Below are 24,005 nucleotides of genomic sequence, written 5' to 3'. Positions count from 1 at the left end.
GTGGGGCGAAATGGATCTGGGTTCCCCACTTCCTGGCTAGTCTTTGGCATGTAGGGCAATTAAGAGCCCAAGCTTTGGGTGTGGGGCTGTTTTATAGAGTGTGAATCCATGCTCATGCGTCTGTCTGTGTCAGGAAGTCACTTTTAGTTATGCTGCACAGAGCTGAAAGATGGGGTATTTTTAGCAGAAGTTGGTTGGTTAGGGAGTTCACCTCTGAGGGAGGGAGGAGTCATGGCCTAAGTTTCCTCTTTGGGGTCTATTTCTAGTTGTTTTACATTTTCCTCTCTAGCTAAGCTAGAGAAACATACTTGGGATGATTTGGGAACAGAATCTGTTGGAGGTCAAGGGTGGGGCCATGTTAGCTGTGCTTAGGCCCCTTGGCTAGGGAGGGGAGTTCATTAAATAATGTTCTGTGACCTTGACCTAGGGTTCTAGGGTTTTTTGGGATATATTCCCTGTGGGGTATAGACTGCTGCTGGCCTGAGAGCAGTTCCTCAATTCTCAGTGAAAAAGATAAAATTAATGTATTTATAAAACCAAACCAACCCAAATCAAAACCTGTTGTTTACTCTGAAATTGTCATCCTACCTTTTACATTAAAATATCCTTTGTTATAAAAAGACATTGTTATTAGATGGTAATTTCTAGATAGTTTTAATCATCTTCCTTTGGTTTTTTGAGACAGGATTTCTCTGGGTAGCCCTGGCTGTCCAAGAACTCACTCTGTAGACCAGGCTGGCCTCCAACTCAGAGATCGCCTGCCTCTGCCTCTGAGTGCTGGCTGCAGCAGCTGCACCAGCAGCCAAGGTAGATCTTGTAATTAACTGGGGGGGGGGGGGGCTTACTGGTCAATAAACAGTGTGTCAATTGATTTTTATCCTTTTGGGTTTCTTGAAACAGAACAAACGTGTGATCCAGATTGGTTGGATTTTCATAATATTGAAATTACTGGTGGTTTGATCCAGAGGGATTCTGGGAAGAAATCTAGAGGAGAGGAACAGAGGCAAGATTCTGATCTCTTCTGCCTTCAGGGTTCGTGCTCCCAGATAGTGAGGTGTTTTTTGAGGTGTATACTGTACATATTTATGGCCCAAGGACAGGCAGCATTAGGCAGTTATTGCCTAGGTGTTTAGTTTTTTTTCTTTCCAGAGAATTCCTTCCTGGGACCTGAAAAGAATGGTCTTCATTTGAAAGTGCTTGGAGACAAGCTCAGAGCCCAAAGGTCCCTTTTTTGTTTTTTGTTTTTTTTTTAATATTTATTAATTTATTATGTATGAGTGCACTGCAGCTGTCTTCAGACACACCAAAAGAGGGCATCAGATCCCATTACAGATGATTGTGAGCCACATGTGGTTGCTGGGAAATGAACTCAGGACCTCTGGAAGAGCAATCAGTGCTCTTAACTGCTGAGCCATCTCTCTAGCCCTTTTTTGTGACTAACCAAGGAATGTAAGGAAGTCCAGAACCTCCACTAATTTAAGGCAAAACCTTTTATACTTTCACCCCTTCATTCCTTAGAGCAGTGCTTCTCAACCTTCCTAATGCTGCAACCCTTTAATACAGCTCATGTTATGGTGTCCCCAACCATAAAATAATTTTCATTGATACTTTACAACCTAATTTTGCTACTGTTGTGCATTAATACCTGTTTTCTGATGGGCTTAGGTGATGCCCTGTGAAAGGGTCATTAGCCTCTCAAAGGGATTATGACCATAGGATGAGAACCACTGGTCTAGAGACTCTGTAGCCTAATAGTTAAGAAAGGGAGCCACAATCACAACAGGAACTTGCTGCTCTACCACTTAATGGTTACACAGACTAAGAAAATTGCTTAAGGGCTGGAGAGATGGCTCAGCGGTTAAGAGCACTGACTGCTCTCCCAGAGGTCCTGAGTTCAATTCCCAGCAACTACATGGTGAGTCACAACCATCTACAATGGGATCTAAAGCCCTCTTCTGGTGTGTACAAAAATAAATAATAAAAAAACTTTCTTAAAAAAAAACAAAAGAAAATTAAGCCCTGATTTCCTCATTGTTAAGAGGGGATTAAAGCAGGTCCTAGTTCATGGAGTAGCTATAGGAGTATATGATATTAAAGTATCTTCCTAGTGTTTTCCATACACATTCATAAATACTAGCTGGTAATTGTGGTAATACATGAAATGCATATAGTATGATAAGTCTGTGCTTCTCACTGTTACCTTTACTGTACTTGTGACTCTATGCCTGGGCACTGCACTTGTGACTCTATGCCTGGGCACTGCACTTGTGACTCTATGCCTGGGCACTGCACTTGTGACTCTATGCCTGGGCACTGCACTTGTGACTCTATGCCTGGGCACTGCACTTGTGACTCTATGCCTGGGCACTGCACTTGTGACTCTATGCCTGGGCATTGCACTTGTGACTCTATGCCTGGGCACTGCAGGGAGAATTACTTTGGATGCTTTGTTCCTTTGGGTAGATTGTCTGGTAGTGAGAGAAGATAGCTCTCCCCAAAGCTGGGCCTGACTCTACCCGCAGACCTGTGATTCTCCTGAAAAGGTATTTACAGCGCTTGGGCTTTCTTAGAGGTGTAGCTATGGCTCTTAGTCAGTTTGCTTGAATGTGAACTTTTTAAGCTCTCCAGATGATTTTGATATGGCTGATTCACAGACAGTATTAATAACCATTGGCCTAGTCTAAACTCCACATTTTATAGACTATACTCAAACTTAAGTGGGGGGGGGTGTCCTAAAAAAAGGAGATGGAGAATACAAATTACAGACTTGCGCCTATGTAATCTTGTCTACTTTTCTACCACAATCGTCTGTCCATCCATCTATCCTATCCACCACCTATGTATATAAGTATGTATGTATGTATGTATGTATGTATGTATGTATGTATGTATATGTGTGCTTATTTGTTTGTCTATGCACATGGATGTTTTGCCTGAAAAAAATATATATAAAATCTCATGTATGTGCCTTCCTGCAAAGGCCAGAAGAAGGCATCAGATTTCCTGAAGCTGGAGTTACAGGTGGTTGTGAGCCATCCTGAGGGTGCTAGGAATTGAACTTGCAAGACTCTATGCAACAGGTCCTCTAACCCACTGAGCCATCTCTCCAGCTTCATCCTACCTCAGTTTCTTTAAGGTATTTTTTTTGAGGATTCTTAAAACAGTGTCTCTGAATCTGTAAAATATTTAGCCTTCATGAGCAGAATATTCCAAAGAAATTGCCATTTTCTTCTTTTATTTTCTGTTTTACTCCCTCCAACTTTGACTTTTCTTTTCTTTTTGCCGTTGCACCTGCCTCGGCTTCTTGGCCTTTCTCGTTCCTTTTTTTCCTTCTACCATCTCCTATTTTTTGGGTGATAGGGATTAAAGCCTGGGTCTCAGGCATGCTAATCACAAATTCTACCTCTGAGCTATATACGCTTATCCTGGTGTGTGTGTGTGTGTGTGTGTGTGTGTGTGTGTGTGTGTGTGTATGTGGGTGTGCTTGCTGTTGGTGTGTGTGTGTGTATGTGGGTGTGCTTGCTGTTGGTGTGTGTGTGTGTGTGTGTATGTGGGTGTGCTTGCTGTTGGTGTGTGTGTGTGTGTGTGTGTATGTATGTGGGTGTGCTTGCTGTTGGTGTGTGTGTGTGTGTATGTGGGTGTGCTTGCTGTTGGTGTGTGTGTGTGTGTATGTATGTGGGTGTGCTTGCTGTTGGTGTGTGTGTGTGTGTATGTGGGTGTGCTTGCTGTTGGTGTGTGTGTGTGTATGTGGGTGTGCTTACTGTTGGTGTGTGTGTGTGTATGTGGGTGTGCTTGCTGTTGGTGTGTGTGTGTGTATGTGGGTGTGCTTGCTGTTGGTGTGTGTGTGTGTGTATGTGGGTGTGCTTGCTGTTGGTGTGTGTGTGTATGTGGGTGTGCTTGCTGTTAGTGTGTGTGTGTGTATGTGGGTGTGCTTGCTGTTGGTGTGTGTGTGTATGTGGGTGTGCTTGCTGTTGGTGTGTGTGGGTGTGTGTGTGTGTATGTATGTGGGTGTGCTTGCTGTTGGTGTGTGTGTGTGTGTGTGTATGTGGGTGTGCTTGCTGTTGGTGTGTGTGTGTGTATGTGGGTGTGCTTGCTGTTGGTGTGTGTGTGTGTGTGTGTGTATGTGTGTATGTGGGTGTGCTTGCTGTTGGTGTGTGTGGGTGTGTGTGTGTGTGTATGTGTGTATGTGGGTGTGCTTGCTGTTGGTGTGTGTGTGTGTGTGTATGTATGTGGGTGTGCTTGCTGTTGGTGTGTGTGTGTGTGTGTGTGTGCGCGCGCGCGCTTGCTGTTGGTGCATGTGTGTATGTATGTGTGTGTGTGTGTGTGTATGTATGTGGGTGTGCTTGCTGTTGGTGTGTGTGTGTGTGTGTGTATGTGGGTGTGCTTGCTGTTGGTGTGTGTGTGTGTGTGTGGGTGTGCTCACCCTCACACACAGGCATCTATAGGCTAGAGGAGGATGTAGGTGTCTTTTATTCCTTTCCACCTTCTTTTTGAAACAGGATCTCATCTTGAGCCTGACGATCTGCGTTTTGATGAGGCTGGCTAACTGAGGAGCTCTGGGATCCACTTGTCTCTACATCCCAGTGCTGGGATTATAGGTGTGCATCCTTGCCCAGCTTTTACATGGGTGACGAGGATTGAAACTCAAGTCTTCATGCTTGCATAGATAGTGTTTTTACCCACAGAGCCATTTCTGCAGTCATCTGATGGTTTTCTTTAATTAACTTTGGCTCTGTACTTTCTGATTTTCAGTAGTTCAGACAATTCTTAATAATAGAGGTAAAACTTTCTTAAGAAATAAGGAAATTTTAATTTTTCATTGAAGATTTTAGAGTTATCATTTCCCTACAATCCTAAGTAACCCTCATTGAAACCTTCTCGGCATCACTAATCCTTGATAGCAGATGTTCGTTGTGAATCCTCGTCATGACAGCTCAGATTACTTCTTTCCCCTTGATTACATGGGGCTTTATTGTGCTGGCTGGTCCTAGTTCCATGGAGGCAATATGTGTAGTGGCTACAAACCTCTATTTAGAATATAGCAAACCTGAGTTTGTATTCTACTACTTACTGTGTGACTTTGGAAAAAGGAATGAGCCTGCTGAGCATTACCGGAATGTGAGGACAAATAGAGGCTGGAAACTATGACGAGTGAGAAGGACAGGATAGCAGGCAGGGATCATGCGCTAGTGGATCTGAGGATGCTAAGCTGAAGTTTGAATGTTATCCTGAATGGCGGTATCAGGCTATGGCGTTATGTAGAGTTGAGTGCAAATGCGACTCCTGCGATGTTGGGCATGTTGCTTGTCTTTGTTGGGCTTTATTGTTCTATAAATCCGCATAGCAGCTATTTTATGGAGCTGCTGAACATCAGAAGAGCATCTGAGGTGCTAAGCATATACAAGTAGACACTTAGTAGGTGCTAACTACTAATCTTTGTTTTGTCTTTGAGTCTTACTTTGTCACCCCAAATAGCCTTGAACATGCTGAAGTCCTACTGCCCACTCTTGAATGCTAGAAGTATATGTATGAACCATCATACTCAACTTCTGAATTTACTAATCAAAACTGACACACTCATCAAAACCCACTGGGAGATCTTAAGGCAGACAGACCGTAACGAGATCAGTTTTGGTAGAAATACTGCAGGCAGCTTGACAAGGATGGCTTAGAGCAGGGAAACCTGTTAAGAACAAGGAGAAGGAAAGCATTTAGGGGCCTGGAGAGGTGGCTCAGAGATTAAGGACCTAATTTTTGTTTCCAGCACGTGTGTTAAGTGGCTCAGGAGTTACGCCTCTTTTCTTTTGGCCTCTGTGGGCATTTGCACTTATAAAAGCACATATCCACATAATTAAAATATTAAATATATCTTTAAAAAAATCAGTCTTTCACTGATTGCCTGTCTGTCTGTCTGCCTCCCTTCTCCCCTCCCTCTTTCTCTCCTTTCCTCCCTCCCTTTCTTTCCTTCCCTGTGTGCTTGCTTGTACAACCCCTCCCCCCCCCACCATACCGAGGGTTGAACTTGGAGCCTCACACGTGTAGAATTTCAGATGAGCATGCTATGAATGACGTGTTTCGGAAGTGATTTAAGTGCATGAGAGTTGAGAGTAAGGTTTGGGTTAAAGGCCTGAAGTGAAGATATAGATTTGGGAATTACCACTGTAGGGTTAGATAAAACCAGTAGAGATAGTTGTAAATGACAGGTATTTGTAACTTTGTTTGTATGTGCACACCAACCAGGCTGACGCAGGTTCAAGGCCAGCCTGAGCTACATAGGTATTGGAGGAAAGTAAAGGGATGCTTGACCATGTCTTTATCACAACAGGAAATTTAAGAGACAAGCTGAATATGTTGGTGCATTCCTGTATTCCCACACCTGGGAGACGGGGCAGGAGGATTAAGAGTTTAAGGCAAGGGGCTGGGGACTTAGCTCAGTGGTAGAGCGCTTACCTAGGAAGCACAAGGCCCTGGGTTCGGTCCCCAGCTCCGAAAAAAAAAGAACCCAAAAAAAAAAAGAGTTTAAGGCAGCCAGGGCTCTATGAGACCTTAAAAAAAACTCATTCCTTAAAAATGCTTATTAGGTTAAAAGGAATTCTGCTTACTTTTTTCTTTTCTATCTGTGAATTGGCTGACCTGTGATAGTAACACAGTAAGTACTTTCGTGTTTATGTGTATATGCTCTGTTTTCAGATAGTCTTTCTGTATAGTCCAGGCAGGCCTTGAACTCAAAATTGTCCTGCTTCACCTTCTTAATGCTAGGGTTACAGGTATGTGACACCACACACTACTCCAATGTCAGGTCGTACTTACTGAAGTTTGAGGAGGTTTGTGTATAAAGTTAGGTCCTTACATAGAACTCAGTTCAGCTCTGATCTTCTGTGGAGCGCCCACTCCACCTAGCTCTTGTTGCTTTAACTAGTCAGAGTCATGTGTTTGGGCCAAACTTGTAGGTTTTAATTTTTGTTGGTTTAGGTCTTATTTGTTACTTAAAGTTTTAATGTTGGGCATTTTAAGGGGAAAAGCATGGTCTCTATCTTCAAAGACTGGATGTACCTGGTGATATAAGGAAGAGCATGTGAAAGTTCAGAACTCTGTTGATGGAGCGATTAGCGCAGAAAGCACCATAAATATTAGGAAGCTAGAAGGGACTGACAGAAACTGTCAGGAGGATTCTCAACAAATAAAAGTCCACCAGCCTGTTTTCCTATGCATTTAAAATCTCTAGTCACTCACCTTTACCTATAAAATATAGGTTGGGCTCAAGCTTGTCATGTAAGGCCACCATTTGGGCCAGGCCATAATAGCAGGTTTCTTAAAAAGAAATATCTATTTTATGTGTGTTAGTATTTTGCCTGTATCTAAGTATGTGCACCATGTGTGCACCTGTTGCCCAAGTTGGTTAGAGAGGGCATTGGATCCCCTGATGACATCGGAGTTATGGGTGGCTTTGAGCCATCACGGAGATGCTAGTAACTAAGTCCAGGCCTTGGCAAGAACAAGTGCTCTGAACCAACCCAGTCTCTGCAGCCCAGCCCATCAGTTTTAAGTCTCACTGCTGCCTGGAAAACCATCTTAGCTCTATGAGCTCCATCACCAACTGTCACTGTGACTTCACTTGGGTGGCTTCAGGTAGCAGCTTGTCTATCTCTGTTCCTTGTTTCTGCCCATTGAAGTTGTCCTAGGGATTGGCTCAGTGTAGACTAGAGAAGTGAAAAAGGAAGTTACTGTATGCGCAGCCGCAGCAGATGTGTGCACCACACACCGTGCAAGCCCATACGGGTTGCCTGAACACCTCGCCTCAGATTTAGACTTGGTGTGTGCTGCCAGTCACTGCTTTACATACAAACTTTCTGCTCCGATCCAAACATAATGGAGTGCTTATGGAGATTAAAGATTATTTCTACCACTGTTCCTCAGTAGGTATCAAATTTGTATATCTTTGTATTGTGTTAGAATGTTTGACTTTATTTGTTTATTTATTTGAAATTTTAAAACAGAATCTTATAGCCCAAGCTGGCCTCAAAACCACTATATAGCCTAAAATGAGTTTGAACTCCCGATCTTCTAGTCTCTAACTCGCTTGTGTTGGGATTATAGGAATACATCAGTGTTCTGAGCTACAGTATGACTTCACAATGTTTGCTGTCGTTAAACATTTTACTTACTTGTATGTGTTTGTACGTGCACATACCACAGCACACTTGGAGACCAGAGGACTGCTTACTTATAGGAGTTGGTTCTTTCTTTCTTTCTTTCCCTCTTTCTTTCCTTCTTTCCTTCCTTCCTTCCTTCCTTCCTTCCTTCCTTCTTTCTTTCTTTCTTTCTTTCTTTCTTTCTTTCTTTCTTTCTTTCTTTCTTTCTTTCTTTCTTTCCCATGGATCCCAGGGAGCAAACGTGGTCATCAGGCTTGGTAGCAAGCTCCTTAACCCACTGAGCCCTAGAATATTTACCATTTGAGTCACAGATGGTTGTGAGCCACTGTGTAGGTGCTAAGAATTGAACCTCTTCCTCTGGAAGAGCAGTTGGTATTCTCTCCAGCCCCAACTGCTATTTGAATTTCTTAGACTTAAATTTCTTTTAAAAAAAATCATTTAATAAATGTTTGCTTGGGATTAGAACAGATTTTCCAATAATTTCTCTTCCCCCCCCCCCCCCCCACTCCGGGACCGAACTCAGGACCTTGCACCTCCTAGGCAAGCGCTCTACCATTGAGCCAAATCCCCAACCCCCCCTTTTTTTTTTCCAATAATTTCTGAAATGACTGTAAATACACTGCTATTGTGGACTATATATTTGCCAGCTCTCTTTGCATTGACGACTAAAAAATTATCATGCAACTCTGACAGGTAGTCAAGATGCCATATGTTCTGTGGTATCAGATATTAGCCAAGGTTTAATTCTTTCTATCTGTGAAAATAAACAACATGTACATCTTATTAATATGTGGTTCTGCTTTCATTTTTAATAAGTAAGAAAAGTGTATGTGCCAAAGAGCTATTTAAAATATTATTAATATTTGTAATCAGTAAGTGTATTATTGCTATAACTAGTTTATGTCATTGACATATTCCTGGGGTCATGTAACAATTTCTTGGAAGAAAGAGAGTTGAGCAAGTAAAAACACAGTTTAAGATACTGGACAAAATACTTGCTTTGAATACTCTATATTTACCTGCTTTATTTGGACAGTAAGAGAATGAACAAATAAGTTGTATAAGGAATATCCATTACTTGGAGTGGTGGGAAGAGAAAATAGCATATTACCAAGGGAATAAATAACATGAGTGTCCTGATGAGAGGAGATTGGCTGGAAGCTGATTCTGTTTCAGTCTTCAGATGGTAGGACTGAAAAGGATGATGATGTTGGACCAAAGCAGCATCTAAAAAAGGAACTAGAAATGGTGGCATACAATGAGCAAGTCTGGTAAGAATCCTGGCTGCAAATATCTACATGACTCTAGTAAGTTAAAACCAGATTGGACCTAAAATAGATGAATTTCCTATAGCCCTAAGTTAAGAGTCAATAGGTAGAATTATGCAGAAGCAGACCCCAGCATTTTACTTACAGAATGTTAGTTGTTATGTTGCTTCGTGAGACGATGGGTGCCCTTATCAGCTCCAGAGCACCATGTGTGGTCCGGACAGACCTTTCAACCCCAATGTAAGGCTACAAGGGAATTAGAATGAGTAACTTGGGAGGTCTCTATGTTAATTCTGAGATGTATAATACAGAGAGATTTATTCCGTGCAAAGCAGGAAAAGATTCAGTCTAACAATGATGTGAAGACTATGTCTTGGGGAAAGAGAGACTGCTTCCTGAGTAGAAGCAATACAACCCCAAAAATAGGAAGACAGAGCATTCACCCAGAGTAGAGGGCTCAGAGTGCGCGTGGGCCAGTGTGACTTTTTCTAGGGAGTTCTGTTAAGAGAGTAACTGCTCTCGTGGAGAGTTTCATGTAAGCTTCTGAAGTTAATTTGGAACACTGGTGATTCTCATTAAAAACTTGCACCTTTCTTCTGAAATTCTCAGACCTGGGGAAGAAATGAGAAGAGCAAAGCAGTGCTATTTACGTGAGAGTCCCTAAGGACAGTCAGTGATTGCTCCATCATGCTGTCTAGCAGAGGAAGGGCTAACATTCGAGATTCTTAATGACTAGGGTAGAATGAGAGTAGTTGAAGGTCAAGAATAGTTAGTGGAGAAGTCATGGGGCATAATTCAGTGGTAGAGTACCCAGCTTGTATTGTATGAATGAGACTCTGGGTTTAGTCCCTAGCGTGCCCCTCCCCACAGAAAAGAATAGCTAGGAAGTAGTAGATATTTTTCTTTCTCTCTTTCTTTCTTTCTTTCTTTCTTTCTTTCTTTCTTTCTTTCTTTCTTTCTTTCTTCCTTCCTTCCTTCCTTCCTTCCTTTCTCTCTCTCTCTCTCTCTCTCTCTCTCTCTCTCTCTCTCTCTCTCTCTTTCTTTCTTTCTTTTTTCCCATTTGAGGCAAAAGTCTGCTGTATCCTAGGCTGGATTCTAACTGTGTAGCCAAAAATGATCACGAACTTTTGATCAGTCTTCTTGTCTCCCAAGGGCTACAATTACAGCATGTACCACCGTGCCCACTCATGCTGTGCTGGAAATCAAACTCAGGGCTTTACAAGTATCCTGTCCACTGAGCTACGTGCCCAGCCCTGTACGATAGCTTGATAAAGATGACTGCTTTTTATATTTGGAGGACTGGGGCTCAGAGTATGGCCTCACTCTGGATATAGGGCAGAGATGTTAAGACAGCAGATGAGGATAGGACTGGCATTATCTCAGTCATCTGGGCCACTGGCTGGTGATGAGTTGCTGATGAAGTTCAGTGGAGCCAAGTAGGCTCAGATACACAGCCAACATTCAAGCTGACATCTATCTATCTATCTATCTATCTATCTATCTATCTATCTATCTATCTATCTATCTATCCATCTATCCATCAATCGATCTATCCATTTATCTATCTATCTATCTATCTATCTATCTATCTATCTATCTATCTATTATCTATTTATCTATCCATCGATCGATCTATCTATCTATTGATCGATCGATCTATCTGTCCGTCCATCCATCCATCCATCCATCCATCCATCCATCCATCCATCCATCCATCTATCTATCTTATCGTCTGTATGTGATGTGAATCTCGTCTCTAGGAGAGATTTGTGAGGTTTGGTATGTGTCAGTGGAGGCAGCAGGGAATGGTCAGTAACAGTGAGAGTGATGTACGGTTTTATTTTAGTTTTCCTTTTAAAAATTATTATTAGGAGATGGCAAAATGGTTCAATGGGAAAGATGTCTCTCTCTCTCTCTCTCTCTCTCTCTGTGTGTGTGTGTGTGTGTGTGTGTGTGTGTCTTCTAATAAAATGTAATAAAGCTTTAATTACTAGCATATTCATTGTACAAAAGATGGGTTTCATTATGTTTTTATCCAAGTGTATGGTGTATTTTTGCCCAGTGAGGAGAATTGAAATAGAGTGCTGTATGGAAGGTGCAGGCTTAGGGTAAACAGGAAAGAATCGGGCCTGGTCATGTCTGTGGGGCAGCCATTGTAAAGAACTCACAGAACTGATGTTTCTCTTTAGGAGGTTTTGTGAGGGGTGGTTTGTGAGAAAGAGGAAGAGTTTGCTATTTAGGAAAAGGGAGAGATGCTCAGGTGAGCTAACCTGGGTGGCTTTTGGGGCTGGCTGGCTGCTGAGGAAATGGGAATGGAATGCTGGGCGTGAGAGGAGAAGCAGTGCTAGGTGGGCCAAGTGATGGGGAGGAGAGACTAGAGGATTGTAGTGTCGGTACTATGCCCTGAGTCTTCCCACTCCTCTCCTGCTACTATTTGTAACTTTTGCCTGTTGTGAGGGTTGCAGGAGGTCAGTCACTGTGCTCTCTGCTCTACTACTCAAATTATTGTTCTGAGGAGACATTGCTATGGCAAAGTTTTGGATTTGTATGATTCTGTCTAATCTCTAAAGTGGTCATAATTAAAAAAGAATAAAAGATGTTTCAATTAGCTAGATCTTTCTAACAAGAAGTTGTTGTCTATGGCTCTGTATCTAAAGTCAACCTTTTATGTTGGTTTTAGAGAAACTGGGGTGTGGCCAGGGCACGGTGTGGCGCTAAGTGAGAACCTCTTCTGTTTCTCTTTTGCAGATGAGCGGGACCGGGTGCAAAAGAAAACATTCACCAAGTGGGTCAACAAGCACTTGATGAAGGTAAGATGCTTTCATATGTTTCCCTAGTATTTACTCTGTGTGTGTGTGTGTGTGTGTGTGTGTGTGTGTGTGTGTGTGTGTGTTTGCTTGTGTGTATATGAGTTCTTGTGTATGTGGAAGCCAAAGTAGAGCTTGATGTCCGATTGAGTTTTCCATTTTTTTAATTGAGGCAGAACTTATTGGTAAAGTTAGTCTTGCTAGCCAGCTTGCTCTGAGGATTCCTATGTCTGCCTTCCAAGGCTGTAATTGCAGGCAGGCACCGTACCTACCCAGCATTTATGTGGGTGTCTGAAATCCCAGGCTTTTCTTACCCCCAACCCCACTCCAGTCCTTGTGCTTACGTGACAAACACTTGGACTGCTGAGCTGTCTCCACATCAGCTCATCAACAGTGTTCCATGTACTACCTCAGCGCAGTGAGGTGGGGGGTACCAGGCAGTGGTTCCTAAGATCCTAAGAACACCACTTCTAACTTAGAATAAAAGTTATTCCATAGGGCTGGAGAGTTGGTTCTAAGGTCCATATTCAGATGGGATGGCACATCTGAGAGCCACATGGCTCTAAAGACATACACACAAGTTTGGTTTTTCTTTTTCTCAGTTGGATTAGTTGTTCAGGTCGTTACATATTCAAACATGGCTCCTTCGGACCGGAGGAGTTCAGTGGCAACTACAGTGAGGGTGATTTTCAAACCACAAGAACTGATAAAAAGCCTTTCCTACACTTTACCTCAAGCCCCAGACTCATCTGGACGTTGTCCAGCCATTTCCTTTATTTGACACATCTTAAATCGCTAAATACCTTACTTGTTGTCCAGTTAAGAAACCTAGATTAATATTTGACTCAAGACTGCCAATAGTAATCTGTTTGCCCCTTGCTACCCAGTCCAATAATTCAGCTCAGAAAGGTGACTTGCTCCTGTGTTCTCTACACCTGTCGATTCTGTCCCTGCCTAGGGCTTCTTCATTTCTTTGAGCTCTGTAATAGTTTCTTTTTTTTTTTTTCCTTTTCTTTTTTTTGGAGCTGGGGACCGAACCCAGGGCCTTGCGCTCGCTAGGCAAGTGCTCTACCGCTGAGCTAAATCCCCAACTCCTCTGTAATAGTTTCTTAACAAAGTACTCTCTAATAGTACTGATTGTGCTATTAGTACGAGTTTATTGATGACTTCCAATAACCCAGAAGGTTTATAGTAAGTCTTTCTCTTGGGTTAGCTCACAGTCCTTCAGTGACTGTGTTGCTGAATGTTCTATTAATAACCTTATTTTATCAGTGAGGAAAATGAGGTTTAGGAGGTGTGCAGCTTGTTCAAAGTCACACTACTAAAAATAAGCAAACTGAAAATTTAAACCTCAGCTAATTAAAGTTTGCAACACATATTCTTAACCTCCAAAATTGGCTCTGGCTTCTGCCTTTTGTGTGTGTTCGTGTTGTGGAGGGTGGGGTGGGGGAGCAGTAAGTTTAATTAGAGTTTTCTCAACTTATCAGTGGCTGCTGCTAAGAAAGTATCTTTTCCTCAACAACCATTAACTGCCTGTCAGCCTGAGGAGAAGTGGGACCACTGCATACTTTCCTACCCCCCACCTCACCCCCGCCCCTTAGTGCCAAATTCCTCTCCTATCTAAAGCTCTTGCTGAACTGTGAGGTATGCTATTTTATTTCTTTTATCTTTGCTCTGCTCTCCCTCTGGCTGTTTTGCCTATCAACTTACTATCTTTAAATATTTCCCTGAGTCTCTCATGTAGAATCGATTATCCTTTCCTTTGTGCACCTCCTTGTATTTCTTAGGTACTTCTGTTAGAGTGTTCAGGTGCCTTGTTCTGAATCTTTCTGCTAAAGTGATATTTGGTTTTGTTTTTAGATTGTATCTTTATTTCCATTGCTGCTAGAATGTATTCTGATAAAACAACTTTAGGGGAAAAGGGTTTATGTGGGTACAATTCCAGGTCACAGCCCATCATTGTGGGAGGCCACCACAGGGACTTGAAGCAGTTAGCCACACTGCATCCATAGTTAAGAGCAGAGAAATAAATATACACATGCTTGCTCTTAACCAGTTCAGGGCCAAGCTCAGAGTCTAGCCACATGAGACCATGTGGGTCTTCACATCTCAATTAACCCAATTAAGAAAAATCTCCATAGGCATGCCTGGAGGTCAACCTGTTCTGGGCAGCCCTTGTTGAGACTCTCTTTTCAAGTGAATCTAGGTTGTGTGGAGCTGAGAATTAAATCTAACTATACTGTGTCTTGTTTTTTGTAGTGTCAGGACAAAAAAAGTCAGGTGAGAGATGGGGTGGAGCAAAAACAGCAACCAAAAGATTATTTACTGCTGTAAATTCCATGAGTGGCTACCTGTTATCTCGATTTGATGGTACAGATGGTCTGCCTCTCTGTGAGTTCTTCTCGACCTGTCCAGCTTCATTTCCAGTCTCCTTTATGGAACTTACACTGTAGTCACACCAAGAACTACTGTTCCCTAAAGTCTTTGTACTTTTCTACTGCTCTCTTTGTTCCTCTCCCTAGAAAGCGCACACACCTCAGTCTCCTTTGCCCCTGAGCCACTGCCTACTAACCATTTTTGGCTGAGGCATATAATCGTTCTGATCTGTGTTCCTTGGACTAAATCACTCACAATTTCATCTCTACTGTGTGTCATGTGGAGCAGATGCCTGCATGTTTGCATATCGGCTCCCTCTAGAGATCAAGGCAGTATAATATCACTTTTCCGTAAGCACTGGGACATGAGAGATATCCAATAAATACATGTTACCTTGAGTAAATAATAGTCATAATGCTTTATAGCTTATGGAGTACATTTTACCTGATTTCTTTTTACAAGAACATCCCAAAACCTTGACCTAAATAGTGGAGCTATCTTTTGTGGATTTTAGAATATAATCTTCTCAGTTTTCACTACAAAAGAGGGTGAAATTAGGGAGATGACCTCCCCAAGATCATGCGGTGAGAGAATGAGGTAAGGGACAGTCCTAAATCACATGACCAACACTCCTAGGCCTTTCTACTTAACATGGCCTCCATGCCATTATTAACAGTTGGATGAGCCAAGAGCACTGATCTAAACTGGACTACCAAACTTTGTATTTGGATTCAAATGCTTGGGCCCCGATGCTCCTTTGTGCTGATGGTGCCTGTTGGACCTTTACCTCACTGCTGTGTGATGGCAGGAGGCCTAGGAAAGGGACTCAGAAACACAGCACAGCAGTGTCAGGCATTGGAGGCCAGCCAGAGCTTTGCTTAAACCCTTTCCTATTTTTTATCCTTTTCCAGGCTCTCAGATTTAAAGTTCTAACAGCTCTTTTTCATCTCATAATATTGAGACAGGGAGGGAGGAGAGGAGAGGAGAGGAGAGGAGAGGAGGGGAGGAAGGGAGGAGAGGAGAGGAGACGGGGGGGGGGGGGGAGAGAATATGAGATCCACTGGTAACTAGAATCATTGTATTAAGATTGAATTCTTTGAACTTTGTGGGTTGAAAGTTAGGGGGGGCTGGGGATTTAGCTCAGTGGTAGAGGAGGGGAGGAAGGGAGGAGAGGAGAGGAGACGGGGGGGGGGGGGGGGGAGAGAATATGAGATCCACTGGTAACTAGAATCATTGTATTAAGATTGAATTCTTTGAACTTTGTGGGTTGAAAGTTAGGGGGGGCTGGGGATTTAGCTCAGTGGTAGAGCGCTTACCTAGGAAGCGCAAGGCCCTGGGTTCGGTCCCCAGCTCCCAAAAAAAAAAAAAAAAAAAAGAAAGTTAGGGAGTAAAATTTTGTGAAACTCTGTCAACTTGGCTAAGTACACTCAGATCAATTCTCTGGCCAATAGGCCAGTGTAGGAACAACAGCAAATAAGCTTATCGTTTTAGATTTAGTTAATCTAGAATCTCTTGGGCTCTAGAGTGAGAAAATGAACTCCTTTATTAATTGTAAGCAGGACTGATCCAGTGGTAGAAGACATTTGTTAGGAATATAAGCATCTAAAATGTATAAACAGCCTAACTTAAAGGTCAAGCCCACAAACATAAACCCCGTTCTTTGTGCAAGAATCATCAAAAAAGGAAAATCTGGCTGTGTTTAAATTTTATCAATGTTGACAATAGGAAGATTGTGTCTAAATTCTTGTAACTTATAAGATAGATATTCCCAAAGAGACTCCCAAGAAAACAATGGGATGCTGGGCATGGTATGCCATATCTACAAAACCAGCACTCAGGTTGGGAGGATTGCTGTGAGTTCAAGACTAGCCTGGGTTATAAAGAAGTCTCTGTCTTAAAACAAAAAGGATGTGATTATGTTTCCTCAGATAAATTATTTTATTTATCTTCCAGTAAAACGAACCAATTTAAGCCAAATCTAACCCCCTCCCCCCTTGGTTAATTGGGAAGCTGTTCTCAGTTGGGTGAACTCACTGACCCCAAGGAAGCAAGGGAAATTGCCAGGGGAGGGAGAAGACATAGAGAAAAAGCCTAGAGGGAGAAGGAAAAGGAGGGGAAGAGGAGGAGATGATGTTGACAACACTGACAGAGAAAAGAGGGGGACCAGAATGTCAGATTTACGTAGGGTGGGGAAGAGCCTCTGGGGGAAGGGCAGCCTAGCTCCTGGGCTGGAAAGTTCAGAGTTGAGGGTGGGGTATGTCAGGTAGGGACCTAGGGGTACTGGGAGAACCTGGGCACCAGGTCTGCTTGGGTATGTAAAATATGCACCTTGGCCACTTGGCCCAAGTCTGAAACCCAACAGATAGAATGATTCTTTTCATTTTTATTCATGTGTACAGTCTAGAAGCCACAGACCTTGGAATTTTAGTAAGAATTCCAGTTATATCAGTATATATTTCCACTGTCATTTCCAGTTCTCCCCTTTTCTTTCCTCTTTCCTGCCCCCTCCTTCCTCTCCCCTCTCTTTTCCTTCTTGTTCTATGGTTTTTGAGGCAGAATCTCACTCAAGCCCAGGTGGCCTCAAACGTACCTGCTTGCTATTTCATTCTTTCAAGTGCTGAGATTCCCAGTGTGGAATGCCACATCCGACCTCCCTGCCTAACTGAGGAGCCATTTGAATATAGGGTAACTAAGGGTTGCCTGCACTGCTTGAAAGGTGGCTCCTGCTCAGGCTACTTGAGAAGAGGATCCACTACTCTCCAAATGGTGTAGGGATTTTCACACTCTTCCCCCTTCCCATCTGACTTGGCCTTAACTGTAGATTCTCCACTTCTAAGCTTAAAACTTGTCTGTTAGGGGCTGGAGAGATGGCTCAGCGGTTAAGAGCACCGACTGCTCTTCCAGAGGTCATGAGTTCAATCCCCAGCAACCACATGGTGGCTCACAACCATCTGTAAAGAGACCCGATGCCCTCTTCTGGTGTATCTGAAGACAGCTACAGTGTACTTATATATAATAAATGAATAAATCTTAAAAAAATAAAATATTTAAAAAAAAACTTGTCTGTTAAAAGTGGTAAAGCAACCTTTTGTGGATTTTCCTCTACCACCGCCGCCGCCACCACCACCACCACCACCACCACCACCACCACCACCACCACCACCACCACCACCACCACCACCACCACCACCGTCCAGTAGCTTAGACTACAAGATACGTTCCTCTGATTGAGCACATCCTCTGAGTCCAGAGACGGAGAGGTCACTCTCCTCACTCTCTGGCTTCAGTAGATTTTCCTGGACTCTACTTCTGTGCCTTCTGTTGAGCACAAGTCTTTCTGGGTAAAGGTTAGCTGTTACCTGTTTTTTAGTGTGTTAGACTTTGTCTTAGAGACAATTGCATCTAATTACTCACTATGGACTCCCCTCCTGCACTCTAGAAACCCACTAATTCAGAAATCTATCTGGGGTTACCAGGCTGCCTCACTCCCACTTGTCCTGTATTTGTATGTAAGTTTGGTTCCCTTGGCCCTGTGCTTTTATTGCACTGAGATTGAACCCCATGGCGTGCACATGATACACAGGTACTAACAGGTACAACATCCTTTACCTATCTTTTCAAAAACGGATATAAGAATATCCATCTTAGCCCTCCACCAATCACATTTTACTCCACAGTCATTCTTGAAATGTTTTCTGGATGGATGAGTCTCCGTCTCCTTTTCTAGACTTTCTAGAATATTGCCCAGTGTTTAGTATATGATCAATCTGGCTTTAGCTTAGGAAGCACATATGGTGGGATAAAAACACTATTATTCCATATGGATTTTACTCGAACATGAAAATTCCTGAGTTTTATGATTGCTTCTTGATTCACATTTTTTAATTTATAGGTTTTTCTAGAACCAGACATTCTTTGGAGGTGATCAAATGATTCTAGACCAGGTAATGACTGGCTTGTCATACTCTCCTTACAGGTCCGCAAGCACATCAATGATCTCTATGAAGACCTTCGGGATGGACACAACCTGATCTCTCTGTTAGAGGTCCTCTCGGGCATCAAACTGGTGAGCTTCTTCCTTCTAAGAAGGCTGTGTGGGGCAGCAGCCCTCGGTGCTTGCTCCATTGGGAGGGAGAAGTAGAAGAGTTATTGATACACTTTATTCCTAACTCAGGCATATTGCTTAAGGTGACATCATCTCAATTTATACATTATGTATTGTCATATGAGGCCTCTGTACCCCAAGCCCTAAGGATTTAACCTGAAACCTCACACCTGTTAGAAGGCACTGTATAATTATGTCTCCAGTTTTAGGTATCATGTCTTAATAAAATCGGAAATTGACTCCTTCTTAGTCATTTCTCATCTCTTTCTAGATACTGACCTTTCAGGAACATTATATTCCTATTTAAAGGTTTTTTTTTTTTTAATAAATTGCATTTTTCTTCCTATAGGTTTTTTTTTCTTTTAGTTTGTACAGACTCCCCTTTTCTCTATTATGTTTTTGTCTTTTTCTTCTAATTTTCTGTGTTTAACTAAGAATTTGAAATTTAATTTAAGAACCCAGGTGTTTGGAGTTTCTCCTACTTTCCTCCATGATTTGTTGAGTCTCACAGATATGGAAAAGTGCTAAAGCTGGACCTGAGCATGTCCTCATAAAGAAGGTCATATGGGCTTCTTAGATAATTAAATATGCTGGCCTTGTCCCAGTGCTTGGAGGGGAGGCAGAGGATGGGGACACTTTAATGTAGGGAATGCTGCTGAGCCTCCTGAGCTGTCAGACTAGCTCTCACACTTGCATTGTTTAAGGGATTAAAATTACATTCCTTTGGTCATTGTTTAAAAGATTGAAGAGCAATGGAAGCAAGTGTTCTTTGCGGTTCAGCATCTTTCTCTCAGATGCTATAGCAATGCAGTTGTCATTGGAAATGTCCACACTTGACTATTGGAAGCATCTGTGGGGGAAAGAGATCTGCAGAGGCTCACAGTGCAAGCACTTTAAATCTCAGCCCACTCAATGCTTCTGGTGGATTCTTAGTCACTGTTTGTTGTGTTAAAAGAATAGTATTTGGCACACCAGATTTCATTGTTTATGTGATGTTCAACTCCTTCTAGGAGTGGGGCTTGGCTTCCTAAAACCCTTTGTTTTGGCTTTACTTTAAAAACAAAAAACTCTTGGTAGTACAATTATTCATATGTACTTTTAGTGGTCAGAAAAGCCTTTGTTAGCATAGCTAGCATGTATAATTCCTGTTTCCCATCTGGCCTTCAATTATTTTATTATTTTTTAGATTATTTTTTTAAGATTTATTATATATGTGCTTTATGTGCATGGGTACCTGCATGTCAGAAGAGGGCATCAGATTCTTACAGATGGTGTGAGCCACTATGTGGGTGCTGGGAATTGAACGTAGGCCCTCTGGAAGAGCAGCCAGTGCTCTGAACCACTGACTGGCCTTCATTCATTGATCTAGTAAGATATCAGAATCCCATTCTTCTCTGCTGGACTTTATTCTTGAGCATTCATTCAGTGTATCTCATACGGTATCTGATGTTGATAGATGTGTCAACAGTGGGTTTCATATTGGAAAGTCATTCTTTCTGATGCAACTGCTTGCCAAACAGGGTAAAGGCATTCCCATTTAATTCCTCTCCTTACCTTTGACATGTGGGTGTTTATGGGGTTTCTCATATCATATTCTCACCAGAAAGCATCTGATGTCTTTTAGAGTTGTTCTTGTCATCATTTCCAGTCATAGCAGAATCACAAATGTAGAGTAGGTGGACATGAGGAATTAAAGATGCGCTCAAGATAAGAAGTGTTCAGTGCCCTGTGCCCTGCTGTTGACTTGATTTTTTTTTCTTTCTTTTGGAGGTGGGAGGTTTTTCACTTTTAGATTAAAAACTATTTATTCATTTCTCTTTTGCGTGTGTGCTTGTGTGTGTGCGTGTGTGTATGTGTGTGTTTTGTTCCTCCATTGTGTTTTCTTTGGTTGATGGCCAAAGGAGCCAGCAGGGCTGAAGACCCTTCGTCTCGTGAGCATGCCCTCCTGGCGCCATACAAACAGCGAGGATCAGGAAGAGGAAGATGATGATGATGTAGTAGGTCTTTTGGGGGTGCCAGCATCCCAGCTGGCACTTCAGGGCCATCAGAGAGGCCAGACTTCTCAAGGTCTCCAAGTAGCTTGGTCACCAGTTGCCTTCTCTTTCCACCAGGGAATATGGGTCCCAAAGAAAGTGGTTAAAATTGTCCATGGCTGCTCTTAGATGATCCCGGAGCAGCAATTATTTTGCTTATCTGAGAATGGTTGGCACCAAAACAATCATAGTACATGGGAGTATTAAGTCCTTTTGCGACCTGGAGACCTGTGGCTTTCTGCTGGCCTTGTTGTGTTGTCTGAATCTGACTGCCGAACTGTGGAAAGTTTAGCTGACAGCATGAAAATTAATTGCTCACAACTCCACAATATAGACTAACAGTATTCTCTCTCCACTTCTAGCCTCTGGGTTCTCACCAAGCATGTGTGTCAATTGTTTTCAAAACTGAGTGTTGTTTGCAAACTCACTGCATGAGATACTCTGACCTCGGTCAGTAATCTCACTAGTAACTCTAGGGAAGAGATTTAATTTGCATGTTCTTGGGCTGTTTACTTTTGGTGGAGGGTACATTAGGAGTAGAGATTAATGTTTGTAAGAGGAACCTTTTCTGCTGATTGGTCCTAAATTAGAACCCATAATCTTTCTCCAGAAATGGGATAATACCCCAACCTGTGCCCTCTTAAAGTTATCTCCTCATCTCCCTTCCTCATTGTCTTACAATTTCATTTAGACTGTCTTTCTCTAAACTATATTCTCCATTGATCTGTAATAATTGAGAAATGGTTCTTGCTGAAAAAAAAAATCCCTACAGCTCACAAAAGAAATTATCTTTTTACACAGAGAGGCCTTGGTATCTCTGTAAATTCTCCCATTTGGAGAATGTTGTTTAGAAATGCTGGAGTGTACTCAGAGGGACACTCTCATTCCTCTCCATGTCTTAGGCTACTTTTTGTCTGTTATAAGATTTCTTTATTGCAGATCCCACTACAGAAGTACCTTATATTTGTTCGACCTTTAATTAGCAGTGCCAATTTAATATCTACAAATGAGTTGGGTGTAATCTAATGAGGGTGAGCCTTCAGTGCCAGCTTTCGAACAGTGAAGCAGCACTGTGGGAGGTGCCAGAGCAGATGGCTGTTGTTATAGCATGCGCAGGGCAGACATCCTTCAACCCCTCCCCTAGGCAGGGCTGAGCCTTGGGCAGGGTGACAGTGACAGGGACCAGATGGAGGAGCCTTTGCTTTGCTTTGTAGTGTGACCCAAGGGTTAAGTAGCAGGAAGAGTTTTGTTCATGATTTTTTTTTTTTAAGATTTATTAATTTATTGTGTATGAGTACACTGTCGCTGTCTTCAGCCACACCAGAAGAGGGCATCAGATCCCATTACAGATGGTTGTGAGCCACCATGTGGTTGATGGGAATTGAACTCAGGTCCTCTGGAAGAGCAGTCAGTGCTCTTAACCACTGAGCCACCTCCAGCCCTGTGATTCACCATTATGATTTTATTACTCTGAGAATTTCATTTGGGGATCAGCAGCTTTCCTAAAGTGACACTCACCTCCTTGAGCAATGGGTTACTTCCTAGATTCTGTCATCCATTTTGGAACTTTTTTGTTTTTCTTGAGCACCCGCAACTCCATTCTCTGTGTTTAAACATTGCCTTCCTAGAGTAAACCTTCTCAGGTTTGTGCTAAGGTTGGTTCCACCCATTACTAATTATGCACTTAGACTTTTTACCTTTCCTCTGCAGTGTAGATAATCGTTGTTCTAAGAGTCATAGAGCTATACTCTGTATTCCTGTTAACCTCACACCCCAGATCAACCTTGGCCACACACAGAAGAGCCTGTGCAGAGGTGATTCTGATGCAGCACTAGAGCTCAGATAAGCTTGTGGTTTTGTGTGATGTAGAGTGGTGTGCGGGCACTGTCAGCTGCCGAGAGCCTGCTGGGCATGCCCAGGCCCTGCTCTTCAAGGTGCTTTGTTTAATGCTCCCATGCCTGGCTTCAGCCAAGAGCAGTTCTTGTGTGCTCTTTAGTCCTTGAAGTCAAAGACAATAGCTAAAATTAACATCGCTTCTCTTCCTTGCAGCCCAGAGAAAAGGGCAGGATGCGTTTTCACAGGCTGCAGAATGTGCAGATTGCCCTGGACTTCCTAAAGCAGCGGCAGGTAAGAACATCTGATGGATTCTGGTTCTGACTCTTCGTCCTTACATAGAACTTGTACTTTTTTGAGAGAATCAGTATTCATGAACAAAGATTAAACTAAAAGATAGACCCTGGGGTTTGGGGCAGGGCATAAAATGTATAAGAAACCTGTGAAGAATATGGGGGGGGGGAAGCCACATTATAATAAAATGAGACAAGGGAAGTCTGGTATAGTTTCTCAGACATGTCACATCTGAGAGAAATGTCTCACTCATGCTGCGATTACTTTCATGCTTCTGGGGATTAAACCCAAGGCCATCTGCTTACAAGGCAAGAACTCTTATTTAGCTAACTCCTCAGTAGTGACTTAAGGGAATGACTAGTTATGTATTCATTCATTCATTCATTCATTCATTCATTCATTCATTCTTCTTTTTAAAAGAGGGTCTCACTAGGTAGCTCAAGCTGGCCTGAAACTTATTATGTAGACCAGGCTAGCTTCAAATTTACATATATGTTTGCCTGTGCCTCCAGAGTGCTGAGACTAAAGGTGTATGTATGTCACTACACCCAACTCTATTATTTTGAGGCAAGATCTAGCTTTATAGTTCAGTCTGGTCTCAAACTCTAGATGTTTCTGCCTTGGCCTTCTAAGTACTGGGATTATAGAAGTGCACTACCAAGTTTGGTCAAGAGAATGGTTTTCATAGCGTAAAAATGTGTTTGAGTATATCAAAAAACATTGTTCTCTTCCTATATAAGGAAGACAGCAAGAGGTTTTCAGGCAAAGGAGGAGAAGCCAATAAAAGGAAAAAGACTGAAACTTATCAGGAGGATCAAGAGTCTCAGAGCTATGTGCAGTGGTCCTTCTCTATGATACAGCAGTTAGGAGGCTGAGATAGGAGAGTCATGAGGTTGAGCCCAGGCTAGGCTACATAACAAGACCCTACCTCAAAACAAGACAAGACAAAATAAGCAAGGACTGAAAACAAACAGACACAAACCATCCAAGTAAAACAAAGAGCTAGAAGAGTCCTAAAATATTCATTTTAGAAGACTCCATAGAGCCCAAGAATCCAGCATTTCCAGTGATCTGAACAAAAGAGAATTAGAGCTGGCTATCTGAAGTGACCTGGCCCAGATCACAGCGGTTAGAGC

At 42.5% G+C, this 24,005-nt stretch overlaps 1 protein-coding gene across 20 annotated transcripts in view; it reads left to right on the top strand.

Annotated features, from left to right (window-relative positions):
* Positions 1-24,005, top strand: part of Macf1 (microtubule-actin crosslinking factor 1) — a 325,299-nt gene that overhangs the window by 123,078 nt on the left and 178,216 nt on the right. For 12 of the 20 annotated variants that reach the window (NM_001135758.3, XM_063288002.1, XM_063288000.1 and 9 more), the window contains 3 exons: positions 12,170-12,231; positions 18,581-18,670; positions 22,792-22,869. In NM_001135758.3, coding sequence (NP_001129230.2) covers positions 12,170-12,231; positions 18,581-18,670; positions 22,792-22,869 — 230 coding nt within the window. Of the gene's footprint in view, positions 1-12,169; positions 12,232-18,580; positions 18,671-20,610; positions 20,707-22,791; positions 22,870-24,005 lie in introns of all 20 variants that reach the window. The other 8 variants (XM_063287999.1, XM_039110337.2, XM_039110338.2 and 5 more) reach the window with 1 other exon arrangement.

Source organism: Rattus norvegicus, chromosome 5, assembly GCF_036323735.1.
Source record: "Rattus norvegicus strain BN/NHsdMcwi chromosome 5, GRCr8, whole genome shotgun sequence".
NCBI classification, from domain to species: domain Eukaryota; kingdom Metazoa; phylum Chordata; class Mammalia; order Rodentia; family Muridae; genus Rattus; species Rattus norvegicus.
This window is presented reverse-complemented; position numbering and strand designations above follow the sequence as displayed.